This window comes from Onychomys torridus, chromosome 19, assembly GCF_903995425.1.
Source record: "Onychomys torridus chromosome 19, mOncTor1.1, whole genome shotgun sequence".
NCBI classification, from domain to species: Eukaryota; Metazoa; Chordata; class Mammalia; order Rodentia; family Cricetidae; genus Onychomys; species Onychomys torridus.
This window is the reverse complement of record NC_050461.1, coordinates 25,161,072-25,182,565: the sequence shown is the minus strand read 5'-3', so window position 1 is coordinate 25,182,565 and position 21,494 is coordinate 25,161,072. Positions and strand designations below refer to the sequence as shown.

Sequence of the window (21,494 nt, the reverse complement as noted above, 5' to 3'; positions counted from 1 at the left end):
AAACATTTCTAGATTACTCAACATACTCAATACAATAGAAATGCAACTGCTATACTGCACTGAAAAATTAAAAGAGCAACTTAGAAACATCTTTGGTATATATTAATAGGGTGTTTCATATCAGTAAGACTGTCTGCAAACTGTTAAATCTGTACTTTGCCTACACAATTAAGACAATACCTGACTCCGTTTTTATTATTACTACCCTATGATTTGTTATCTATTTAAAACTGAAATCAGCCCAAATCAGCAAATCCACACAGATTTAGACCAGTGGTTACCAAAGGCAGGAGGGGTGGTTCACAGTGGGTCTCTTCAAGGAACAATGAAGAGTTTACAGTGGGGGCAGCCGTGTATAGTGGGGGTAGTTGCACAACTCTGTGGAAATATATAAACCACAGGAGAGAAAAGCGTCGAGTGGGAATTGCATGAATTCAAATTACATTCCGACTTTTTAAAAAACAAAATAGTTGTATATGTAAGTCCCCAGCCTTTTCATGAATCAATTTTCATAGTCACTCGATTCCTTGTAAAATTTCATGTTTTAATCTCTTTCTAAATGTTATCAATCTTGCCACCTGAAAAACAAACTGAGTTTACTGGACATTCTGCACTGTTTAAAGAGTCATTGTTCCCTAGATAAAGACAAAAAACATGTTCTCTTCATTAATATGAACCACCATGAACTTCCCAAAACCTTCATTTGAGATGTGTTATTGGGTTTCTTGGCCAGGATTTATTTACGTTTGTGAGAGTACACATATGTGTCTGTGCGTGTATGTATATCACCTACATGTGGGTTTCCCAGGATGCCACAAGAAGGCCCAGGGCTGCAGTGACAAGCCAGGGATGAGCGCAACCCAGTGGAGGTTATGGGAACTGACCTCAGGTCCTCTTGAGGAACAGCAAGCACTCTATGCTGCTAAGCCATGTCTCCAGCTCCCGTACTTTATTTTAATTGATAATTATAACATAGTTAAGGGGTATAATATAAAATTTTGATATCTGTATGTCATCATATTCTTACTATTATTTTATTTATTTAGTGAGTGTGTGCATGGAAGTGGACAACACACCTGTGCAGCTCAGAGCACACCTGCAGGAGTTTTCTCCTACCACATGGGTTCTAGGGGTCAAACTTAATCACCAGGCCTGTGCAGCAAGCTCCCTAATCCACGGAATCATCGTGCTGGCCCTGCCACCACGGTCATCGCTAACAGGAGCAGGTGGATTTTGTCTTTTCACAATGGAAGCTTCCAGTCAGTTTCAGAGTTGGCTGGCAAAATGAAAGTGGATGACAAAGCTCTAGGACATGTGGAGCCTGAGCAAACAAGCGCACTCACTCAGGAGCTTTGCAGGTCTGGACATCACACACACCTCTGCTTCACAAACGTGTTCAGCGTCTTTTTTGGGCAGTGGATATTGACAAATACTAAACCCACAAATATCAGAATGTAGTGAAGAGACGGTAAGATTGCGTCCTGAGCATCAGATGCTCTGGAAATAACTCAGGTACAAATCAATAAGGGCAGTACATGGACAGTACTCTTCCCACTTGTGCTAGCCACACAGCTGGAAGAAATCTGTGCCTCAGTGAAATGTCTACAACAAAAGCAAATGAACAACTAGGAGTATCCCGTTCCTGGCACTGGAGGCTTCACTTGATGGCAAAAGATGTCTAGTTGGGGTATAGTCTCCCTGTTATTTGGTGACAATTAGACTTCTTCTATGTAAATATACAAGCTTCTTCAGTAGTAGGTTTCCTACGTCCCCTCAGGCGGCCCTAAGTGTTAGTTGGCCCTCCCTGTACTCCATCCCTTGCCTCCTTCCTTCCAACCCCCTCCCCACTTAATGCTCCTGCTCCAATCCCCCCTCCCTGTCTCTCCATAACTGTATATTCTATTTCCCCCTCCTTGAGAGATACCCCCCAACCCACACTTTCCCCTCTAGCCCAGTGGTTCTTAACTTTCTAATGCTGCCACCCTTTAATACAGTTCTTCATGCTGTGGTGACCCCCAACCATAAACTTATTTTCATTGCTACTTTGTAACTGTAAGTTAGCTACTGTTATGAACTATAATATAAATATCTGTTTGCCAATGCTCTTAGACGACTCCTGTGAAAGGGCCATTCGATTCTCCACAGGTTGAGAACCACTGCCCTAGTCTCTTACTCTATACCTAACCTCTGTGGTTATACAGTTTATAGTGTGCCTATCAAATGCTTAAAAGCTAACATCCACATATAAGAGAAAACATGAACTATTTGTCTTTTGGGGTTTGGGTTACCTCACTCAGGATAACTTTTCTAGCTCTACCCATTTACTTGCAAATTTTCAAATTTTATGCAGCTGAATAATATTCTGTTGCATAAATATACCACATTTTCAGCTTTGTGTGAGCACGTTTTTCTTACTGGCCCTTTATATGTATACTAGGGTTTCCAATTTTGTGTTTTGTGGACTTTGTGTGTGTTTCCTGTGGGTTTTTTTTTTTCCTGTTTTTTAAATGATGGTTTGTTTGCCTGTTTGTTTTCCAGAGAAAAAGAAAGAGTATGGAGTTGTAGGGATGGGGGTGTGGGGGAGATCTGGAAGATCTGGGAGGAGTTTGGGAAGGGAAAACAGTAATCTGAATGAATATACTGTCTCAATTTTTTTTCCAATTAAAAAAAAAAAAAAAACAGAACAGAACAAAAGAGAAGGAATTGATACAGTTTTATACCCAGGTATCCCAGCATGTCTTAAAACTCACTATGTAGCCCAAGCTGGCTTTGAACTTGAGATCCTCCTGCCCCAAATGCCTGAGTGCTGAGATTACAACCATGTGCCTTCATACCTAGCTGTTGTCTACTTCCCTGGAGTTCTAAGTATTTGGACATTTTTCCTTGCATAAACTATTAGAAGACAAAAGTCACTGAAGAAATATGCTGCTTTTTAAGGTCTTCAGAATACAGTCAGCTTAAATCCTTGAATTTTACTTACGTGAAATGCTGTGAAAGCTGTTCTCTGCATGACACATGCCTACTACCCTCTAGAAATCACAGAAGCTGTGACTCTCATGTTAGGAAACACTGTCATGTGGGCACAATATGCCATGGCCTCTCCACCTGTCAGCAGCTGGCACAAGACTGGGCCAATTAACCTCTATCACAGAGGGAGAGACTTATAGGGCCCCACATCTCCCCAAGACTCACAGGCAACGGTTACTAGAGTAGAGGGCTTAGGAGGCCCCACCCCCAAGGACATATAGACAATTAACAGCTGCTGTGGGAGATGTTTTTACTTTAGTGGTGCAGTGGTACATAAGTTGCCTAAATTTCCATAAATAACCCTAACTAAAATCATTGTTTTTACCAAGCTAGACTTTTCATGGAACGTTCCTATGCTCTGCTGGGACCATGTTTGGGACAAAGAGACATTTGTTCATGTCCTCAGAAAGAAAAATTCACACAACGACCCACAAGAGACCTCGGATCAGTTCAGGGGAACGCTCCCTCACCAAGATCACTTCTTTGTTTTGAGGGTGTCATATCAGGACTTTAGGAAAAGGAACGTAATACTTGGCACCTAAGAGAACATGACAGATCCAAAGCTCAGTATGGGAGAAGCTGCATTGTCCCTGCTATTGCTGAAAAGACATCTAACCATGGCTTGGCTGCCTTCCAGAAAAGGGGAAATTATAACGGGAAATGGGCAGATGGCTGGTAAACGGGATGAATGTTGAAATGGATGCACCGCCTCACCACTTCTTACAGCTAAGTAGGAAGGGTCAGACTTGAGAGTATGCGTCATAACTAATACTAAACAGTGTCTCCTAGGATCCAAACCTTGGAACCTGTGGGAAGAATCAAACAGTGACAGAGGCAATGAGATGGACATGGTAAGAGAGCTGGGAGTGAGAAGTACTGTGTCATGATCAGTTCACCAAACAAGACAGAGCTGTATCCACTGGAACATAAGACGTTAGTCAATCAAGCAGAGGTGCTGGACTGTGTGTGGTTTTGCTGAACCCCACAGTATATCTGATCTTTATGATGTAGGAGACTCTGAGGGGTCTTAGTGACTTAGGCTGTCATAAGTGCTACACCAGTCAAGATAGATTAGGAAAAACAGAGCAGATGATAGGTTGCATCCAGGTCAAAAGCAAATATGGCAGTATTTCTGTTGAGCTGGGTTCCCAGGGAAAAAACTAACAAAAAGCCAAACGTGCTTATAATTTTTCACGTCCCTAAAGTCTGAACAGCAGTTTACCAAAGGGGTTTAAAACAGTGATTCCCACTATGACAACTGCTACTCAAAGTAGATTCTCTGAGATGGGAAACATCACAGCCTCTTCCCTAACATGGTAGACAAGAAAGCCTGTAGAAGACAATGCAACTGAAGGTCCTATGCTGAACTGCAGACTATTTGCTTAGATGAATGATGGGGGCAGGGACATACTGTTTGCTGTTGGACCCCAAAAGCACTAGAAGTAATGGGCATCAAGCAATGGACATGGAGATGGTGTGGTATAAGTGAAAAGGATTGAGCGTGTCCTAAGAGTGGGCAATTTTCCCTAGGGATGAAGATTGTTCAGCCAGTCTTGGATCCTTCCAGCAGCCAAGTGTGGTGCATGGAGAGGCAACAGAAGGCAACAGCACAAGCCCAGAGCCAGTCAGACCCTGGGAATGGGAGAAGACACCCTGGCTCCCCTGAGCCCCAGGCCAGGTGATAAGCACAAACCAGTTCCTCTTTTTTTCCCCCTGGGAGCAGGAAGGACAGGACGTACATTAAAAGCAATACTCCAGAGGGAGGAGTTGGGATAGCTCACAGAGAATGATGACAGACTTTAAAGATCTTATGGGAATGCTTCCCATCCATCCATCCATCCATCCATCCATCCATCCATCCATCCATCCATCCATCCCTGTTCTCATTGTGAACACTGTTCTTCTGAGCAAAGAACTGCTACAAGTAATGGGGCCTTTCTGTGCTGTGTTGGACCTTGTAAACTATTTTTCAGTAACGTTTTCGTTATTGTATACTGATCCTGGTAGGCATGTGCTTGGAATGGACTGCAACAGGCCCTCAGGGATCCTGCCCACACTACGTAAAAAGGTCTCATTATATAGTGCTAACCTGAGTGTTTTACAGATTTAAAGGGGCATCTGAAAGAAATGAAAGTACACCCCATAGGAGTAAGGAGGGGAAATAATTGGGACAGGGTGCAGGGCTCAGATCTGCAATGATATTCATGGGTGTTTTATAGCTAGACAAGGCGTAGGTGATATCTAATGAGTGACTAAGAAAATCCTACAACAGTCTGTGCCTATAAACATAAAACTATTGCTGAGGAGTCTGAACAAAGGCACCTGGTATGAGTAGAAAAGGCACAACAGGAAGCCCTGAGGTCACTGAACAAAATCCCAGTACCAGGAATGGATGCTTCCCTATGACGGTTGACCCTAAGATCCCCACACAACAGGCTTTTCCACTGATACTGATTGCATATGAGAACTGGACTGTAAGAGTCTAGTATAATGCCTCATCATAAGAGTATGTAAGAATCTAGTAAGATGAACACAGTAATCCATGATTCCATACCAGTAAATATAAATGAGTAAGTGAAAGGGAGAATCTTGTAGGATACAAATCTACAAATGCATAGAAATGACAAATAGTTTATCATTTTCCAACACAACAGTGTTGTAGTAGTGTTTGTATACAATACAAACAGTGTAGTACTAGTGTTTATGATATAATGCAAAGTGCAGTAGTAGTGTTTGTGATACAATGCAAACAGTGTAGTAGTGAGGTTTGTGATACAATGCAAACAGTGTAGTACTGGTGTTTATGATATTATGCAAACAGTGTAGTGGGGTTTGTTTAAAGTGTAGTAGTGGGGTTTGTATACAATGCAAACAGTGTAGTAGTGGGGTTTGTATACAATGCAAACAGTGTAGTAGTGGGGTTTGTGATACAATGCAAACAGTGTAGTAGTGGGGTTTGTGATACAATGCTACCTATGTGCAGTGCTGGCTGAGACTTGAACCTGGGTGTTCTGTAAGACTAACAAGTACTCTAGCCCTCTAAGAAAACATAAAGCCAGTGTTAACTAATCTGGACACATGTACTTATCAGTTGATAAACAAATGCATAACTAAAGCTAGACCAAAGTCACTTCAAATACAATGTTTATAAAATAAACAAAAAGCTACATATCTTCCAAATCCTGAGGTACCTAACCCACCATTGCTACCAGTGTCCTCAACTGCTTTTGAATAAGCATATACAGCAAAGATAGGTATTTCAATATTTTTTGAAAGATTTCTATGGCAGATTAGAAATAACTAAACAATAATCTTAATACTGTCTTTCAAACTTAAGATGCCATTCTTTTTAAAACAGTGTGTGTCAGAGGATAACTCATGGGAGTCAATTCTCTCCTTCTACCATGTAGGTCCCAATGAGTGAACTTAAATCATCAGGCTTGATGGCACAGACTTTTACCCACTGAACCTCTCTCTAGGCCCCTCTAATACCACATCTTATTCAAACACCTTCTCTTCTATCATTGATACACAGCTCTATTCAGCAGTTATACCAGTTACTGAGAAACAAAGCCAATCATGTTCAACATAAAACAGAGCCTTAAATATATGCATATTTTTTACTTTGGTATTGGCTTATAAAAAAGACTGATTGCATTTAAGGTGGCCATAACACATGACAGGCCTGGAGGTAGTCAACATATGAGTTATTCACGTACAGTTTTGAAAGTCACCTGTGTTTTTGTACTAGGCAGCAGCTACTAAGCATCTATGATATATCAGACACTGAGCTAAGTGGTCTGCAAGGGTTGGCAACCTTTTCAGGCAAAGAGCCAGAATGCAGAGATTTTAGATTTTTTGTGGGTACATGTATTTCTTTCAACTTTTTTTTAAAAAAAAAACATTATATAGCCTGGACTAACCTCAAACTCAGAAGGTAGCTGAGTTTGACCCTGAATTCTGACCTCCTGCCTACCTTCCAAGTTCTGAGATAACAAACATGCATTATCATGCTCGGATTTTCTGTTACATAGTCTTTTGTGAATTTTCTAACAGTTAATTTTAAAATTATAAAATGTAGTTATGCTCAACCACCTTACAAAAGGCCCAAAGGCTGTCTGTCATCTGTCAACCTTATTTTTAAAAGTCAAAAACAAACAAACAAACAAAAAAAAAAACCCAACTATTAAGAGGAAGGGGATTATTTTTACTAGTATATAAGTAAACCAAGGCTACTAATAAATAGTAAATATAAAAATAGGAGCAGAGGTAGAGATGAGGAAAGAAGGATGCTTAAAACATGCAAATACAGTAGAAAACAACATTCAAAATAAAGACTACGTACTCTGGTGTATATACTGGTAACCAATAGACTAGTCTTCCACCTAGTACGAGGGTCTCAGCTGCGAAGTTTAATAGATCAAAAAACATATCACTCAGGTGATAACTCAAGGAGACAGGAACGTGGCTTTCTGGACTAACAGAGAACAAACATTACAAAATCAGTAGTTTAAGGTTGCTCACAGTAATTATTTTTAAAAGATCAACAAGTTTTTCAAAGTAATAACTCGTTACATTTAAATTTCACTCACCATTTTTCTATTCCCTTTGGCATTTGCTTCTGTGAACCTGATCTTCTTGTAGATTCTCTGATGCCATATGGAGCTAGGCAGGAATAAAAACAGCAGGAGAGTCAAGTCAACCAGTCACCAATGGGGACAGATACACATCGTGTGCAAGCAAATGTGACATCCACAGAAAGAAAAAACCCTCACCCACGCATTATTCCACCCGAAAATATTGAACATAAAATGCTCAGGGAAGGGAAACCATGTCTTCAAAAACGTCCACAGACCCAATAAGTAAAGGAGGCCCCAAATTACTAACTGCAATGCCTAACTCTGAAGTGGATCCTGCATTCAAGGGAAGAAACAGTTCATACTAGAAGTGGTGAACTGACAAAACCAGTTAACAAACTATTGATTAAAATACATATATATCAATTTATTAAAACTGATTGCTACACTGCAGCTAAGCATCTTTGTTCTCAGAAAACCCATACTAAAATATAGAAGTAAAAATGCCATACTGGGAGAACAAACGGTAAATAATAAAAGGTCCAAAATGTCAGAATGCGTATTCACAATGACATCTTAATGCCTAAGAACTTTCTCGTTAGATTTGAAATCCTCTAGTCAAAGAACAAAACAATGGCCAAGACAAAAGACACTACTTACCAATTATTACCAAGGTTTTTAATTACAAAAATTATTACAAAGATTATTAGCAACCCTATGGAAAAGGCACATCTGTTTCGATAGGTCACATCAAATGCTCAAGATTCATGAGCACAGAACCTAAGTTTTCATGGAGTGTTCTGGAGCGAGTCGGGGCACAACCCAGTGGTTCACACAACCCCAAATCTTTCTACGTACAGAAAGAAGACGCCAGTGAAAACAGTGCTAGAGTCTCACCTGAGGAAGAATGTGAGATTGCTGAACCCCCAAGACTGACACAGTATCCATAAGTAACACTACCTCTAGGTGCTATACTAATGACTAGTCACAGTCAATATAAAAATACATGCCTCAAAAAGTAGTGGGAGAGAAAATGGATGGCAAATTATATTCAGCTATACAGACAGGAAATAAATATATTTACTAAAATGAAACCCTGAAGTACTTACAGTAACAACCTGCTATCTAGTCATAATTTTTTGTATTGTTTTTGAAGAAGAATGGGAAGAACCCTAGTACAAGCAGGCGTTTTTCACATGTGTTGATATATTTTGTACTTAAAATATACCAGTTTCAGAAAACTAACGCCTTTCCTACTTTGTATAAAAATAAACTCACGGTCTGTGATGATTGCATCAAAATACGTTCCCTTCCTCCAGGAAGGCTTAGAGGCATCTGAAACCAAGACATCAAGGTAAAACTTCTCTAAGCCATACTGACGAAGATTTGCCCTGATGTTTTCATCTGGTCCTCGCCATTTCTGGTTTTTTCTACTAGCCTTTCCTAAAGAGAAAGAAAACGAAGGTAGAAAATTATTCCATCAAACAGAGCATTACTCTTTTCTTTAGTTCAGCTGAAATACTTTGATGCTCATGCTAACACACATTTACCCACATAAAATGTGTGTTCATTGTAATCTTAACTGTATGAATTCAATTACGCAAATATTTCACCTATTATTTTGAACAGTAAAATGCACCTTATTAAAATGGCCAACACTTTCAAAGTATGAAGTATTCTTAAGCAAGATACATAACTGAGTAGAATATGGACCTTTCCCACATCAGTAAAGAGTTCCATGTTGATGAGTGTTTGATCAGATAAATGAAACAGAAATGAAGAATGCTAACTTGTAAAATACAGCAGCTTCTGACCAGGAAGAACACAAACGGAAACACTGCTGACGAGAAGTCAGTGCACTTAGAAAGTGAAGAAGCTCTAAAGCCTAGCAAGACAGACCTAAGTGGATGATGATCATCACGACAGTGCTAAGTAAGATCAGAGGCACCTGAAGAAAAAAAAAAGCTTAATGGCAAATTTGGAGATCTATAACTACCAGACAGACAGACACACACACACACCCCACATACACACAACCAGAAAATGGTACTAGCAGAGAGAGATGTTCACCAGGCAGCTGAACTGTGAACACACACACTTGGGAGCCATCAGCATTTAAACAAGTGGAGCTGGTGAGAAGGAATCCAATTCTAACCTAGGTGCCAGCTACCCAAGGGCTTGCTCTAGTGTTATTCTTATTCTTGAGGCAGGGACTGGAACTCACAGAGACCTTCCTGCCTCCCCGAAGCTATGCAATGCCATGCCCAGCAATTACTTTTACATAATTATACACTTTGGTATTATGATCAATTTTACAGTAAAACAAAACTCAAAAAAAAAAAAAAAAATTAAAAGGTTGAAAAACTCCAAACAACATTCACTATGATGGAAACATTAAAAATTGGATGCTATCCAGGCAGTGGTAGCACACGCCTCTAATACCAGCACTCAGGAAGCAGAGGCAGGTGGATCTCTGAGTTTGAGACCAGCCTGGTCTACAGAGAGTTCCAGGACAGCCAAAGAAACTTTACCTCAAAAAAACAAAAATATAAACAAACAAACAAATAAATAAATAAAATTTGGATGCTAGGATAAAAATAATTATGTAAACAGAAATAAAAGAAAACCCCAGGGTCCTAAAGAGTCTGAAATAAAACTTCAAAAGAGTCAGAGCAGCACCCGGCGAGGACGTTATCTGGGAAAGAAGGAAGGCTTATGAAACTCAACACCGTGAACAGGGGGGCTCTGTGCCCTGAAGAGTGGGTGTTTCGGGCTGAAGAGTGGGTGCAGGCGCTACAGGATCACAGACAAGGAAGTGAGAGCGGAAGCGGAGAGCAGACTTTCAGGCAGCATTCGGGCAAAGGAGAGAGGGAACGAAAATACAGCTAAAGGGACCCCACAGGACGGACAGAAAAGGCTTCTAACTTTCCAACTGGGAAAAACACCAGACTAGTCATTCTACAGTACAGACTAAGAGATCAGAAACAGGGAGCAGAGGACAGACCTAGCAACTGTCCGGTCGAAGAAACTCTGCTCAGTTAGAATCTACTTCCAGTAGACTGAAGACTATGAAATAACTTTTCAAAACTTTAATAAACAAGACTGTCTTAAAAGCTCTGTGGGACAATTTTCTTAAATCAGACATATTGCTTCTACTAGCAATAAACTAGAATAAGTCTCAACACTTCACTTACTCTAATAAAATACAAACAATATCTTTTTCTAGTTAGTCCATTTATGAAAAACATTCAAAAATATAACTTTTCCCCCCAGTAAGTATTACTAAGCTCCTTAAGAGTCAAGGTAATAGCATGCCAGTTATTAATACGGCACATAACAGCTTCAGTAACAGAAAGTATCATAAAACTCACCTTTAAATTAACCTACACTGAGCGAAGTAAATTGTTTTAAGAACTCATTCAAGTTACAACAGAGAAAGATTAGCACAGAGGCAAACAATTTTAAATCATGAATGTAACTTGGTATTTTTAATACCATTCAATTATGAGAAATATATTTCTTCACTCTGATTGAATTCCATCCAATCACATACCAGTAGTGAAGCTTTCAAATTTTTAGATGTCTTCCATAACTGCCACAAAACCGAAGTGGATCATGTTTCAAGTTACCCTCATTTAAAGGCAGAATCTTTAAATTTGTAGACACCCCAAGTGTTTTGAGTCACAAAAATTTAAATGTTTAAATGTTATTCAAAGACTAAATATAAATCCAACCTATACTCAAGGCACGACTGCTGAGTAAATCAATGGTGGTAATCTTAATCTATAGAGACTATATGTGTTTTTTTCTTTATTTATTTCTATGTTCATTTTGCATGCATGAATGTCTATGTGAGGGTGTCAGAAGCCCTGAAACTGGAGTGACAGACAGGTGCGAGCTGCCATGTGCATGCTGGGAATTGAACCTGGGTCCTCTGGAAGTACAGGCAGGGCAGTGCTCTTAACCGCTGGGCCATTATCCCTCTAGCCCCCGTACACACATTTCGTTAACGTGGACTTGCTGACTACAAAATGGCCACTCCATCTCTTCCACCTTTTCCTTACCAACACTGAGGTTCACAACCTCAGTTTGCCTTTTTAAAAAACTTCTCTTATTAGGATGACAAGTTCTTAGCTGGGGATGGAGAGATTTTTTTTTTAATTCATCTTAATATTCTTCTAGTTCACCTTGTATACCTTTAGTGATAATGTCATAAAACATAGATACTCAAAGAAGTTTTGTGGTAAAATTACCCTCAAATGTTGTGCTGTAGACACTGAAGTGTCACATAAAGCTACTTTATTCGATTCGAGGCCCATGTGGCTGAAGAACCGAGACTCTAACACTGGAAGTTGTACTCACCCAAGCCGTGAACAGTGTTGTAGTCTATGTCTGTTCCCCACACGTATGCACCGAAGTGAGCAGATGCTATCAGGAGACCACCTGGAAAACCACACAACTGTGACTATTAACCAGAGGGCCCCAGACCAGGGCTCCTTTCCTCATTTAATTCGATCCAGAGTCTTATGAACTAGCTGCAGGCAGAGTACCCTGGAATGACACCAAGCTAGTTAAATTTAGCAAGGCTCAGAACTGAACAAATAAACCCCAAACTGAACTCACTAAATTGGCCACAGAGCAGGGATTTGAATCGATACATATCATGGCATTGTTATTTCACACTACCTACGCAACACTATTCTTTTGTTCAAAATAATGCACATTTAGACATTTTCAGGTTATTTTAGATTATTAAAAAACATTTTGCTTCCTTTTTAAAAGTGAACATACAAGTCTGCAAACTCAAAGATCTAGAATAAACTAATAACTGGGCTTGAGTTTCAAAGAACTAAAGTGAACATATTTCACATGTGTAATACTAGCTTTTACGAGCTAAAACATGGCCTGTTTTAAACTATTGTCATGCCATTATCTCTTGGTATAAACCAGAAGTATCAATTTCTGAGTAGCTTATCTAGCTAATAATATCATTTTTCTATTAAACAGTGCTATGGCTAAAGGAAGAATAACATCTCAATATAAACTGACCAGACTAAGGAATATGACAGATACGATTGGTTCAAAAATGAAGGACTAACAATTAAAAATAAAATACCTTAAAACAAAAACAAAGAAAGAAAAACATGTTTAAAATGTTACAAAAAATTCAGTTAAATAAAATATTAATAACTATTTTTCATTAAACTGCACACTTCTATGAATTCAAATTCAAAATGCTTATTTTGCTGGATCAATCCCCAATTACAATACAGGAAGATGACAGTCAAGTAGAAATGCGAAATCCGCTCTTAGAGGACACAGTAAGCACAGACTTGGACAAAGGGCAAACTCTAGGGCTTTTCTTTCCACCCTCTTAAAATGTAACCGCTAAAATTAAGATGTGCAATGTCTTCACAAGGTCAAAATCTACACATTCTAGATCTACAGCTGTTTAAAAATAGTCAGGGAAGAGAACTTCGAAAATGCACTAACTAGCTTCCTACTGTATCCCTTGAAGAAGAATGTTGGACCCAAAGCAGAGCAGAAACTAAACCTAGGTCTTCTCACGCTAACCCCTGAAGCATTTGTGAGATTCGGTGTAAAAGAGACCTCCTCATTCTTAAGTCTAGGAACAGGATAGTCTGGGATTGGGAAAGGTATTGAATGTGATGACTCGTGAGCCTCACAAGGTAACTTCACCCAAATCACAAGGAATTACTACAATTCTGCCAATCAAGGCAGATACTCACCTAGAAGAACTAGTTGTCAAAGGGAACAGAAAAGCTTTCCTGTGCTTCCTTAACCAGAACCTTATCCATTGCTTAGAGGGACTTTTGAGAAGACTCAATTTACAGTACACTGCTGAAAGGAGATGAATAATCTGTTAGACTCACCTGCAACTTGTCTTTTAAGCGTTTAATTTTTTAAAATAAAATCATAATTTGGTTTCTCTGAATTGATCACTGGGTAATCACTGTTAATCATCTATTGCTCTTTCAATTACTGCACTTTTTGCATTTTGTTATACCTTACATGGCATTTTCTTGGGCGGATAGGGCAGGAAAAACAGAGGGTGAGTGTTGAGAAGGTAGGAAAGAGACTCACCCATTTCGGTTATCCAAAGTAAAATACTAATACCACATATGTGAGTTAGACTAACACTGTGTTTCAGTTTCTTATTATCCAAACAGTAACCATTTTAAGGTTAGTGTAGTATCTTACAGGCAAAAGAATACAAATGAGCGGAACTGACTCCACACTATAAAACTCAATTTATGATTTTCATCTCACAAGACCTAAGGAAAGCTTGAATCTGTGAGGAAATGTGAGACTAGGCTTTGGTTTAACTAAAGGAAAAAAAGGAAAAAGAAGACGGTAATCTTGTTGCCAGTATTTTTCACTCTGTTTTATCCCTCAGAAAAAGAACTCTAAATGAACTAGCAGCCTGAGCACAAGAATACTGTCAGAGGTGGTAACCCAAGGACTAACTAAGGATGTAGAAAAAAGAAACTACAAAGAATGAGGAAAAACCGTGAAGCAGAACACACTGTAACGATCTACTGAGACCAACTTCCCACTATCTTTTTCTTTTTTCTTCTTTTTTTTAAAGATTTATTTATTTATTATGCATACAGCATGTATGACTGCAGGCCAGAAGAGGGCACCAGACCTCGTTACAGATGGTTGTGAGCCACCATGTGGTTGCTGGGAATTGAACTCAGGACCTCTGGAAGAGCAGTCAGTGCTCTTAACCTCTGAGCCATCTCTCCAGCCCCCCAGTATCTTTTCCATCCTCCAGTTTCCTCTCGGGACCAAATCCATTTCCTCACTTGGACCTTGCCTATCACTCGGAAATGACAAATTCAGAAGGCGCTGTAGCATTTTTCTCAATCCTCCGATGTCTCCTGGGTGAACTCTGACTGCTAGAGCTCACTCACTCGAGAGAACTAGTTGATGCTACAGCTTCAGAGCGCTTACGCTACATAAGACACCGAACACATGCTCACCTCAATCAGTCTATTATAAACCAGATATTAGACACTTACAAACTTAAGCTGCAATTCCCTCGCTGCTGCCGTAGCAGCAGTTTATGAATGTTTTGGAAAGTCCCCAAGAGGGGACTAGAAAGTGAGTTCATTATTTAGTACTAGCTAGCAAGTTCATCAAAAAGTATCTAAGTCCATGAGAAAGTAACAATGAAATAATAATAGTAGCCTAATGGTCCACTGAATGTCTACCAGTTTTCAAATAACATCCTAACATAGATGTACATTACCTCCGTAACCTTCAGAACATGTTACTGCTATGACCAACTTACAAATGACTGGAACTGCAGTCTAGACAAGGGTTTTGTTGGGAAAGTCAACTCCCACGATATACTCTTTTCTTTATACTATAGTACCTCCTCTGGGGTCAGCACCAACTCAAGTTAAAAAACAAAATAAAATTAGCTTATATAGCACTAAATTACTGGTATGGATTTAGATGTCATATGCCCTTCACAGATGAATGTGTTAAAGTGTTGGTCCTCATTGTGGCTCTACTGGAAAGAGAGAATGTGTCTAGAGTGTGAGGCTTAGAAGGAGGATCTCTGGCCAACAGGGTTATTCTAATGAAGAGGACTGTAGAAGCCCAGACCTTCCTCCTTCTGGGCTATGAGGTAAGCAGTTAATTCTACCCTGTGCCCCTTAACACTGTCTTCTGACATCAAAGACAAGCCTACACGCAATGGGTCTGCCCACCTAAAACTGTGAAGCAAAAAATAAACCCTTTTCTTTGTATATTACATCATGATTCTGTTAGAGTAACAGAAAGTTTATTAGCGTATCAGTTAGATAAAATAGAAGCAAATTCTGTTACTAGGCAAAATGGGTAAAACTGTGCATCCAGTTAATAACAGTTCACACCAGCACAGGTATTGTATACTTTCCTGCTAACTTTAATAGTGTATTTCCTTATCACTAAGAGTTGACCCAAAAGGATGTTTCTTTTCTACTTGGAAAATGAAAGAAAAAATGTAGTGTTTTAAAAGTGACAGAAATGAGAATATATTTGCCAAAAGGGAAAGGAAAGTGTGTTTCTGCAAGTCAGAATATTAGCCCTAAGCAACAGCAAACTGTCTAAAAGAAAAAGGAAAGATGTTTAGGCAAGAAATGATCTCAACCTGTTCTGCAACCTTGAGAAAAAGCACAGCAGTGACTAGTTCAATGCTAATGCATTTGGGAAACTTGTCCCCGTTTCAGTCTGGACCATAAGAGAGACACACTTGAGTTAAAAACAACAACAACAACCCTAATATATGGAAGCCAAAGGTCAAGCCATCACCCAAGAGGATGGAAAAACGTATGGCCATGGAGGAGGCACAAGCTACTTCTCGAGTCCTTTCCAAGGTACAAGCTGTCTGTGAATAAGTAGTTCCATGAGGAAACTAATGACCCTTAAGGACTTTCTGTACAAAATTAGAGGTTATGACCAGTTCCAAGGTTGAAGTGTCAAAAACTGACTTGTATGCTAAAGCCACACTGAAACCATACACAAAGATTATGAGTATGTATTTTAGTGGCGTATCTTGCAAAGATTCTCTGGTCATTTGACCTTCCTCTTCTATGTGAATAGTGAAATGATCAAAGCAGGCTGTCCACTGTATGTAGGGAGCCATGCAGAGCAAACACAGTCAGGTATCCTTACCCCTCACCATGCATAAGGTAGCCAGCACCCCATGCTGTGAAGGTGGAATTCCACAATACTTCTAGGCTCAACTGCATCAAGAGAAGCATACTCCTTTCCCTCCCCTATTATGACAATGTCATTTTTAAGCTCTAAGGTCTAACCTAACTTAGACTACTCATTTTGTACATGAATATTACATAATTCCAAAAATCCTAACCATTCATCACATCCAAAAGAATAAATTCCAAATGGATGAGAATTTATTACAGAAATCCTGGAAGAGGAAGTGCTAATATCTCTACAAAAGCATCTCTACAAGAGGTAAGAGGCAAAAGACATGGAAGTCTATTCAAAAATACCTGTAGAATAGCCTTTAAAAAAAGACAAGACTTAACTTATATTCAGATATAAATTAACACTGTATTTCGACACCATTTTCACCCAACAAATCAGGAAATCTTGACAATACATTCTTAGTAGTAAAATTGCAGAAGAATAAGAACTCTCTTATACGGCTACAGAAATCCAAAGCTGAATAATAGAGGATAATTTATTAGTAGCATCTAGAAAAACTACATGTTCCCTTTAATCTAGCAATCCTACTTCCAGAAATTTATAGCAGTGCTCTAGCCTCAAAATTACAAAGATATATATTCATTTTTTTTTGAGCTGAGGATCGAACCCAGGACCTTACATTTGCTAGGCAAGCGCTCTACCACTGAGCTAAATCCCCAACCAAGATATATATTCATATGCTTACTCACTGTAAGCATTATTTTCAAGTATAAAGTACTGGAAACTACCTGTACCCAGGTATGCATAGGAGATTATCTGAACAAACTACAGCATATACTTATGGATTAAAACTATAGGAGAGGGCTTAGGGATTTAGCTCAGAGGTAGAGCGCTTGCCTAGCAAGCACAAGGCCCAGGGTTCGATCCTCAGCTCCAAAACAAAAAGAAAAAAAAAAAAAAACTATAGGAGAGAATGAAAACAGGCTTGAATGCAGCTCAGTGATAGAATACTTGCATTATATTATCTCCAGTAGCACAAACAACAACAAAAGAATGAGGACAATTTCTGAGCAAGAGAGCTTTCTAAGAAATACCATTAAGTGGAAAACAATAACAAGAAAAAACAAACAACATATGGAGTATCAAACATTTTACCTAAAAGAGTATGACTAAGAAATTGTACCTATTCAAGTCTATCGCTGGGAAAAGAGTAGAATCAACTAGGAAACGAGGTTGGTCACCAGTAGAAGGGACAAAAGGGAGGGTACCTGACTGTGCAAATGTCAACAGAGAAAAAAGTGAGGGCAGGAGCAGAGGGCAGATCAGATCTATCTCACATCGCGAGCACGCTACAGTGAACGAAACCGGTGACCTTCAAAAGGAGAATCAAGCAAGCACAGTATTTGACGTCATTGCTCCTTAATTGAAAACGTATCTTAAATTGTTTACAGTAGGTGTGGTAGTTTGGAGGAGACTATCCCCTACGAGCTCAGATATTTGAATAGTTGGTGGCCAGTTGGTGGTGCTGTCTGGGGATGTTTAGGAGGTGCAGTTTGCTTGAGGAAGTATGTCACTGGGCACAGGCTTTGGGGTAAAAGATCTTGTCTACTTCTAGGTTGTTCCTTCTGCTTGGTGCTTATGGGAAAGATGTGAGCTCTGAGCACCCCTGTTCCTGGCACGCTCTCTTCCCATCATGATGGGTTCCTACCCCTCTGGAACCAGTAAGTCCAAACAAACCCTTCCACCATGACTTGCTGTAGTCATGGCATTTTATCAGAGCAATGGAAAACCAACAGGATTCTTTCCCCCACAGTGGCATGGGCAAAGCAGTCGACTATTTTAGAGAATTACGGAAATGAGCAGAAGAGCAAACCCGCTGAACGTCAGCACAGGGGCGCAGAGTGAAGAGAAAGTTCTGTATGCATCAACAAGGACTGAAATAGGGTGGAAATAAATCTGTGATGCTCGACAGAAATCCCTGCTACATATATAACCCATGACTTCTAATTAGTCTATGTGCAGGTTTATATGTATGTACACACAGGAGTAGACGCATGTGTATTTCCATTTGCACTCACATGTACATTACTTGTTTGTTTCTTTTTTTTTTTTTTGTATGTGGAGCTGAGGATCGAACCCAGGGCCTTGCGCTTGCTAGGCAAGCGCTTTACCACTGAGCTAAATCCCCAATCCCACTTGTACGTTTCTTTGCTTAGCCTCTGAAAAATTTTAGAACCCAACCTTGGTTTCTGATACCATCTCGCCACTAAAAGAAGCAAAGGTTACTGGGAGAAATGACTGATACCAGGGCTTTGGCATAAAAAAGACAAGCCAGAAATTTTATAAGTTCTCTATGAAAAAAAGAATGACAGGTCACAAAGACAGGCTCGAGGTGAAAGGGCTAGGCAGAGCAGCCAAATCTGATTTGTCAAGAAGAGGAGACGTCTGGATGAGGGGCAGTATATTTACAAGCTCTCACTGTACCTCCCCACAAATGCTTTATACTAACTGCAAGAATATAAAATAAAACCGTAACCACATGGAAAATCAAATTCCATTAGTACCATGCTGGTAAAAATTAGTATTACCACCGAGGCAGAGAAGCAGAGTATGTAAAACTTAAGAAGGATATGACATCTCTAGTGGGAAGGTATAACCCATTCCACTGAGAGAGAGTCAAGCAACTCAAATGAAAACTATTTTAAACTTAAAAGTGTTAGTAATGTTCCAAATCGAAATAACATTAACAGTAAAACACAACACCCAACTACAGAATATAGATAGATAAATGCAAATATATATAAAACTCTTATTCTTAAGAATGTATACTGGCCGGGCGGTGGTGGCGCACGCCTTTAATCCCAGCACTCAGGAGGCAGAGGCACGTGGATCTCTGTGAGTTCAAGGCCAGCCTGGACTACAGAGTGAGTTCCAGGAAAGGCGCAAAGCTACACAGAGAAACCCTGTCTCAAAAAAACAAAAAAACAAACACACACACACACACACACACACACACACACACAAATGTATACTGATATATTTGAGAGAGGAATGCAATAAATAAATAAAGTAACCTTCAGGGGTTAGAGAGATGGCTCAGTGGTTAAGAACACTGGCTGATCTTCCAGGGGACCCAGGTTCAGCTCTCAGCACCCATATGACAGCTCATAACTGTCTGTAACTCCAGTTCTAGGGGAATGCAATACTATCACACAAACATACATGTAAGGCCAAACATAAATAAATAAAAAAATTTTAAAAAGAAAAAAAAAAAATAAATGTAAGCTTCCAATGATCCAGGAAAAAATATAAATAAAATAAGGTAAAGGAAGCCAAATATAAACAAAAGCTTAAGCTGAGGTTGGCTATGCGGATATTCTTTGTTCTTATAACTTGTAAAATAAACTTGATATCAGTTCCACTAACAAGCTCACATGAGAGAGAACGAGTTTAGGTGAATAAAGCCAGAGAAGAACAAACTTGTATGTGGAGAGTGGAGTCCACAGAGACACTAAGTACAGCAGAAGTGCACTGGTCGGTTAGTTCAAAACAGCTTACAAAACCTCCTTCCATCTTCTCGGAACTCTATACCAGAGACTGTGTCTTCCTCATCACACTTGGTCACACTCCTGAAGTGAACTCAGATGCAAGTGGTGGCCAGTAAAATCTATGCAGAGAGACAGCTCTGCAGAAGCAATGAATACATGAACTACTGGAGTCTGCATCTGCAAAAAACGAGACACCATATAACCCTGACCAGTCACGTAACCTCTCCTTGTACTGTCCTTTCCTCAGAAAGACGTTCAAAGTGTCTTCATGTGAAATGTCACCAGAATCTGGGTGTACAACAGTACCCGACACATTTACTCAACAGGTATTAGCCTTGCACCTCATTGCTCCTGAGACAGACATCTGCAGAGACCCTAACTAAACAAGAATAACGGGTGAGTCGGACCAAAATAAAATAAAGAGTACTGCCTGCCTAAGGGCTACATCAAGCAAGAAAGCAAGGAATCGAGGTAGGGAAAACTTTAGAATCAGATGAAGCCAACTTGGAATTTCAGGCTTTCCACAGGCCTAATTAGGAGAGCATCCCAGGGAAGTAATAAAGACGGTGGGTTATGGTGTCAGCAGGCAGGCTCTAGACTATGGCTCCTTAGCCACCTTCAGTTTCACACTTACTTAAAAACTCCCACAAACAGAATCACAGGTATGTGTTTCCTCTACCCAAATATACATGGCTATTTATTTAAAAGCATGAATATTTTTTTTTTTCATTCTTCCCATAAGAGTTTTCCTAATAAATAAAAATACGATTCTATGACAATTCTACAATGTATGATACACTGCAAGACATCTGTGAAAAAATAAGCCTGATGCTCCCCCCAGTGGCCTACTTGGAATAAAACCTCCAAGTGGCAGCATGTTAAATATTAGCTATTATACAAGAAAAGATTAGTTTGTCAGTTCAGGCTCTCATCCAAAATATACTATCAACTTCGCTGCTAAAAATAAGCAAAATCTATGCATTAGTGTAACAAACAGATTTATACTACCTGTTCCAACAAATGGATCAAAGACAACATCGTTTTCTTTCACTTTTGCATGGTTGGCCATGATGAATGATAAACCAGCATCCATACTTGTATTTCCAATAAAATGTCTCTTTTTGACACTATATGACTCAATTAGCTCTCTCTGTCCATCTGCAATCTAGATCAGAGATAGGTTTTTAAGTTAGTCTAGCTATACAGAACAGACTCAAGATAATTACTGACAATAAAAACTACAGCACCTTGCTAATGAGAACTTTTTCTACTTATTACTGTTCTAAACGTAATCCTTTAAAGATCACAGGATTGAGACTGCCAGAGTCAAACCTTTTTACTTCTCTAATGCCTTTCTAGATACTTTGTGCTTTCAAACTAAGTAGGAATCAAATTTCAATATAATGATACTAAGGCGTGGTCTGGAGTTTTCTCCTCTCCCTTTTCTCTTTCTCTGAAATGACAAAAATCCACAACATGGCTCTTAGCTTCCACCTACCTATTCCAGCCTTAAGGAGGCGAGCAGAACACTTCTATAATTTCATTTCCCCTCAGAACGGAAGCCTCAGCTTTGAGACTTTCACAAGAGACAAGTGACCTGGCACAGCACTGGGGCCTCTCTGTGTCACTAAAACGGCAGTCCTGCCTTTCAGGGAAC

At 39.5% G+C, this 21,494-nt stretch overlaps 1 protein-coding gene across 5 annotated transcripts in view; it reads right to left on the bottom strand.

Annotated features, from left to right (window-relative positions):
- Nucleotides 1-21,494, bottom strand: part of Trmt11 (tRNA methyltransferase 11 homolog) — a 51,293-nt gene that overhangs the window by 16,060 nt on the left and 13,739 nt on the right. For all 5 annotated transcript variants that reach the window (XM_036168955.1, XM_036168956.1, XM_036168957.1 and 2 more), the window contains 5 exons: nucleotides 20,846-21,002; nucleotides 11,967-12,047; nucleotides 8,883-9,047; nucleotides 7,620-7,692; nucleotides 7,373-7,504 (listed from right to left, as the gene is read on the bottom strand). In XM_036168955.1, coding sequence (XP_036024848.1) covers nucleotides 7,373-7,504; nucleotides 7,620-7,692; nucleotides 8,883-9,047; nucleotides 11,967-12,047; nucleotides 20,846-21,002 — 608 coding nt within the window. The remainder of the gene's footprint in view (nucleotides 1-7,372; nucleotides 7,505-7,619; nucleotides 7,693-8,882; nucleotides 9,048-11,966; nucleotides 12,048-20,845; nucleotides 21,003-21,494) is intronic.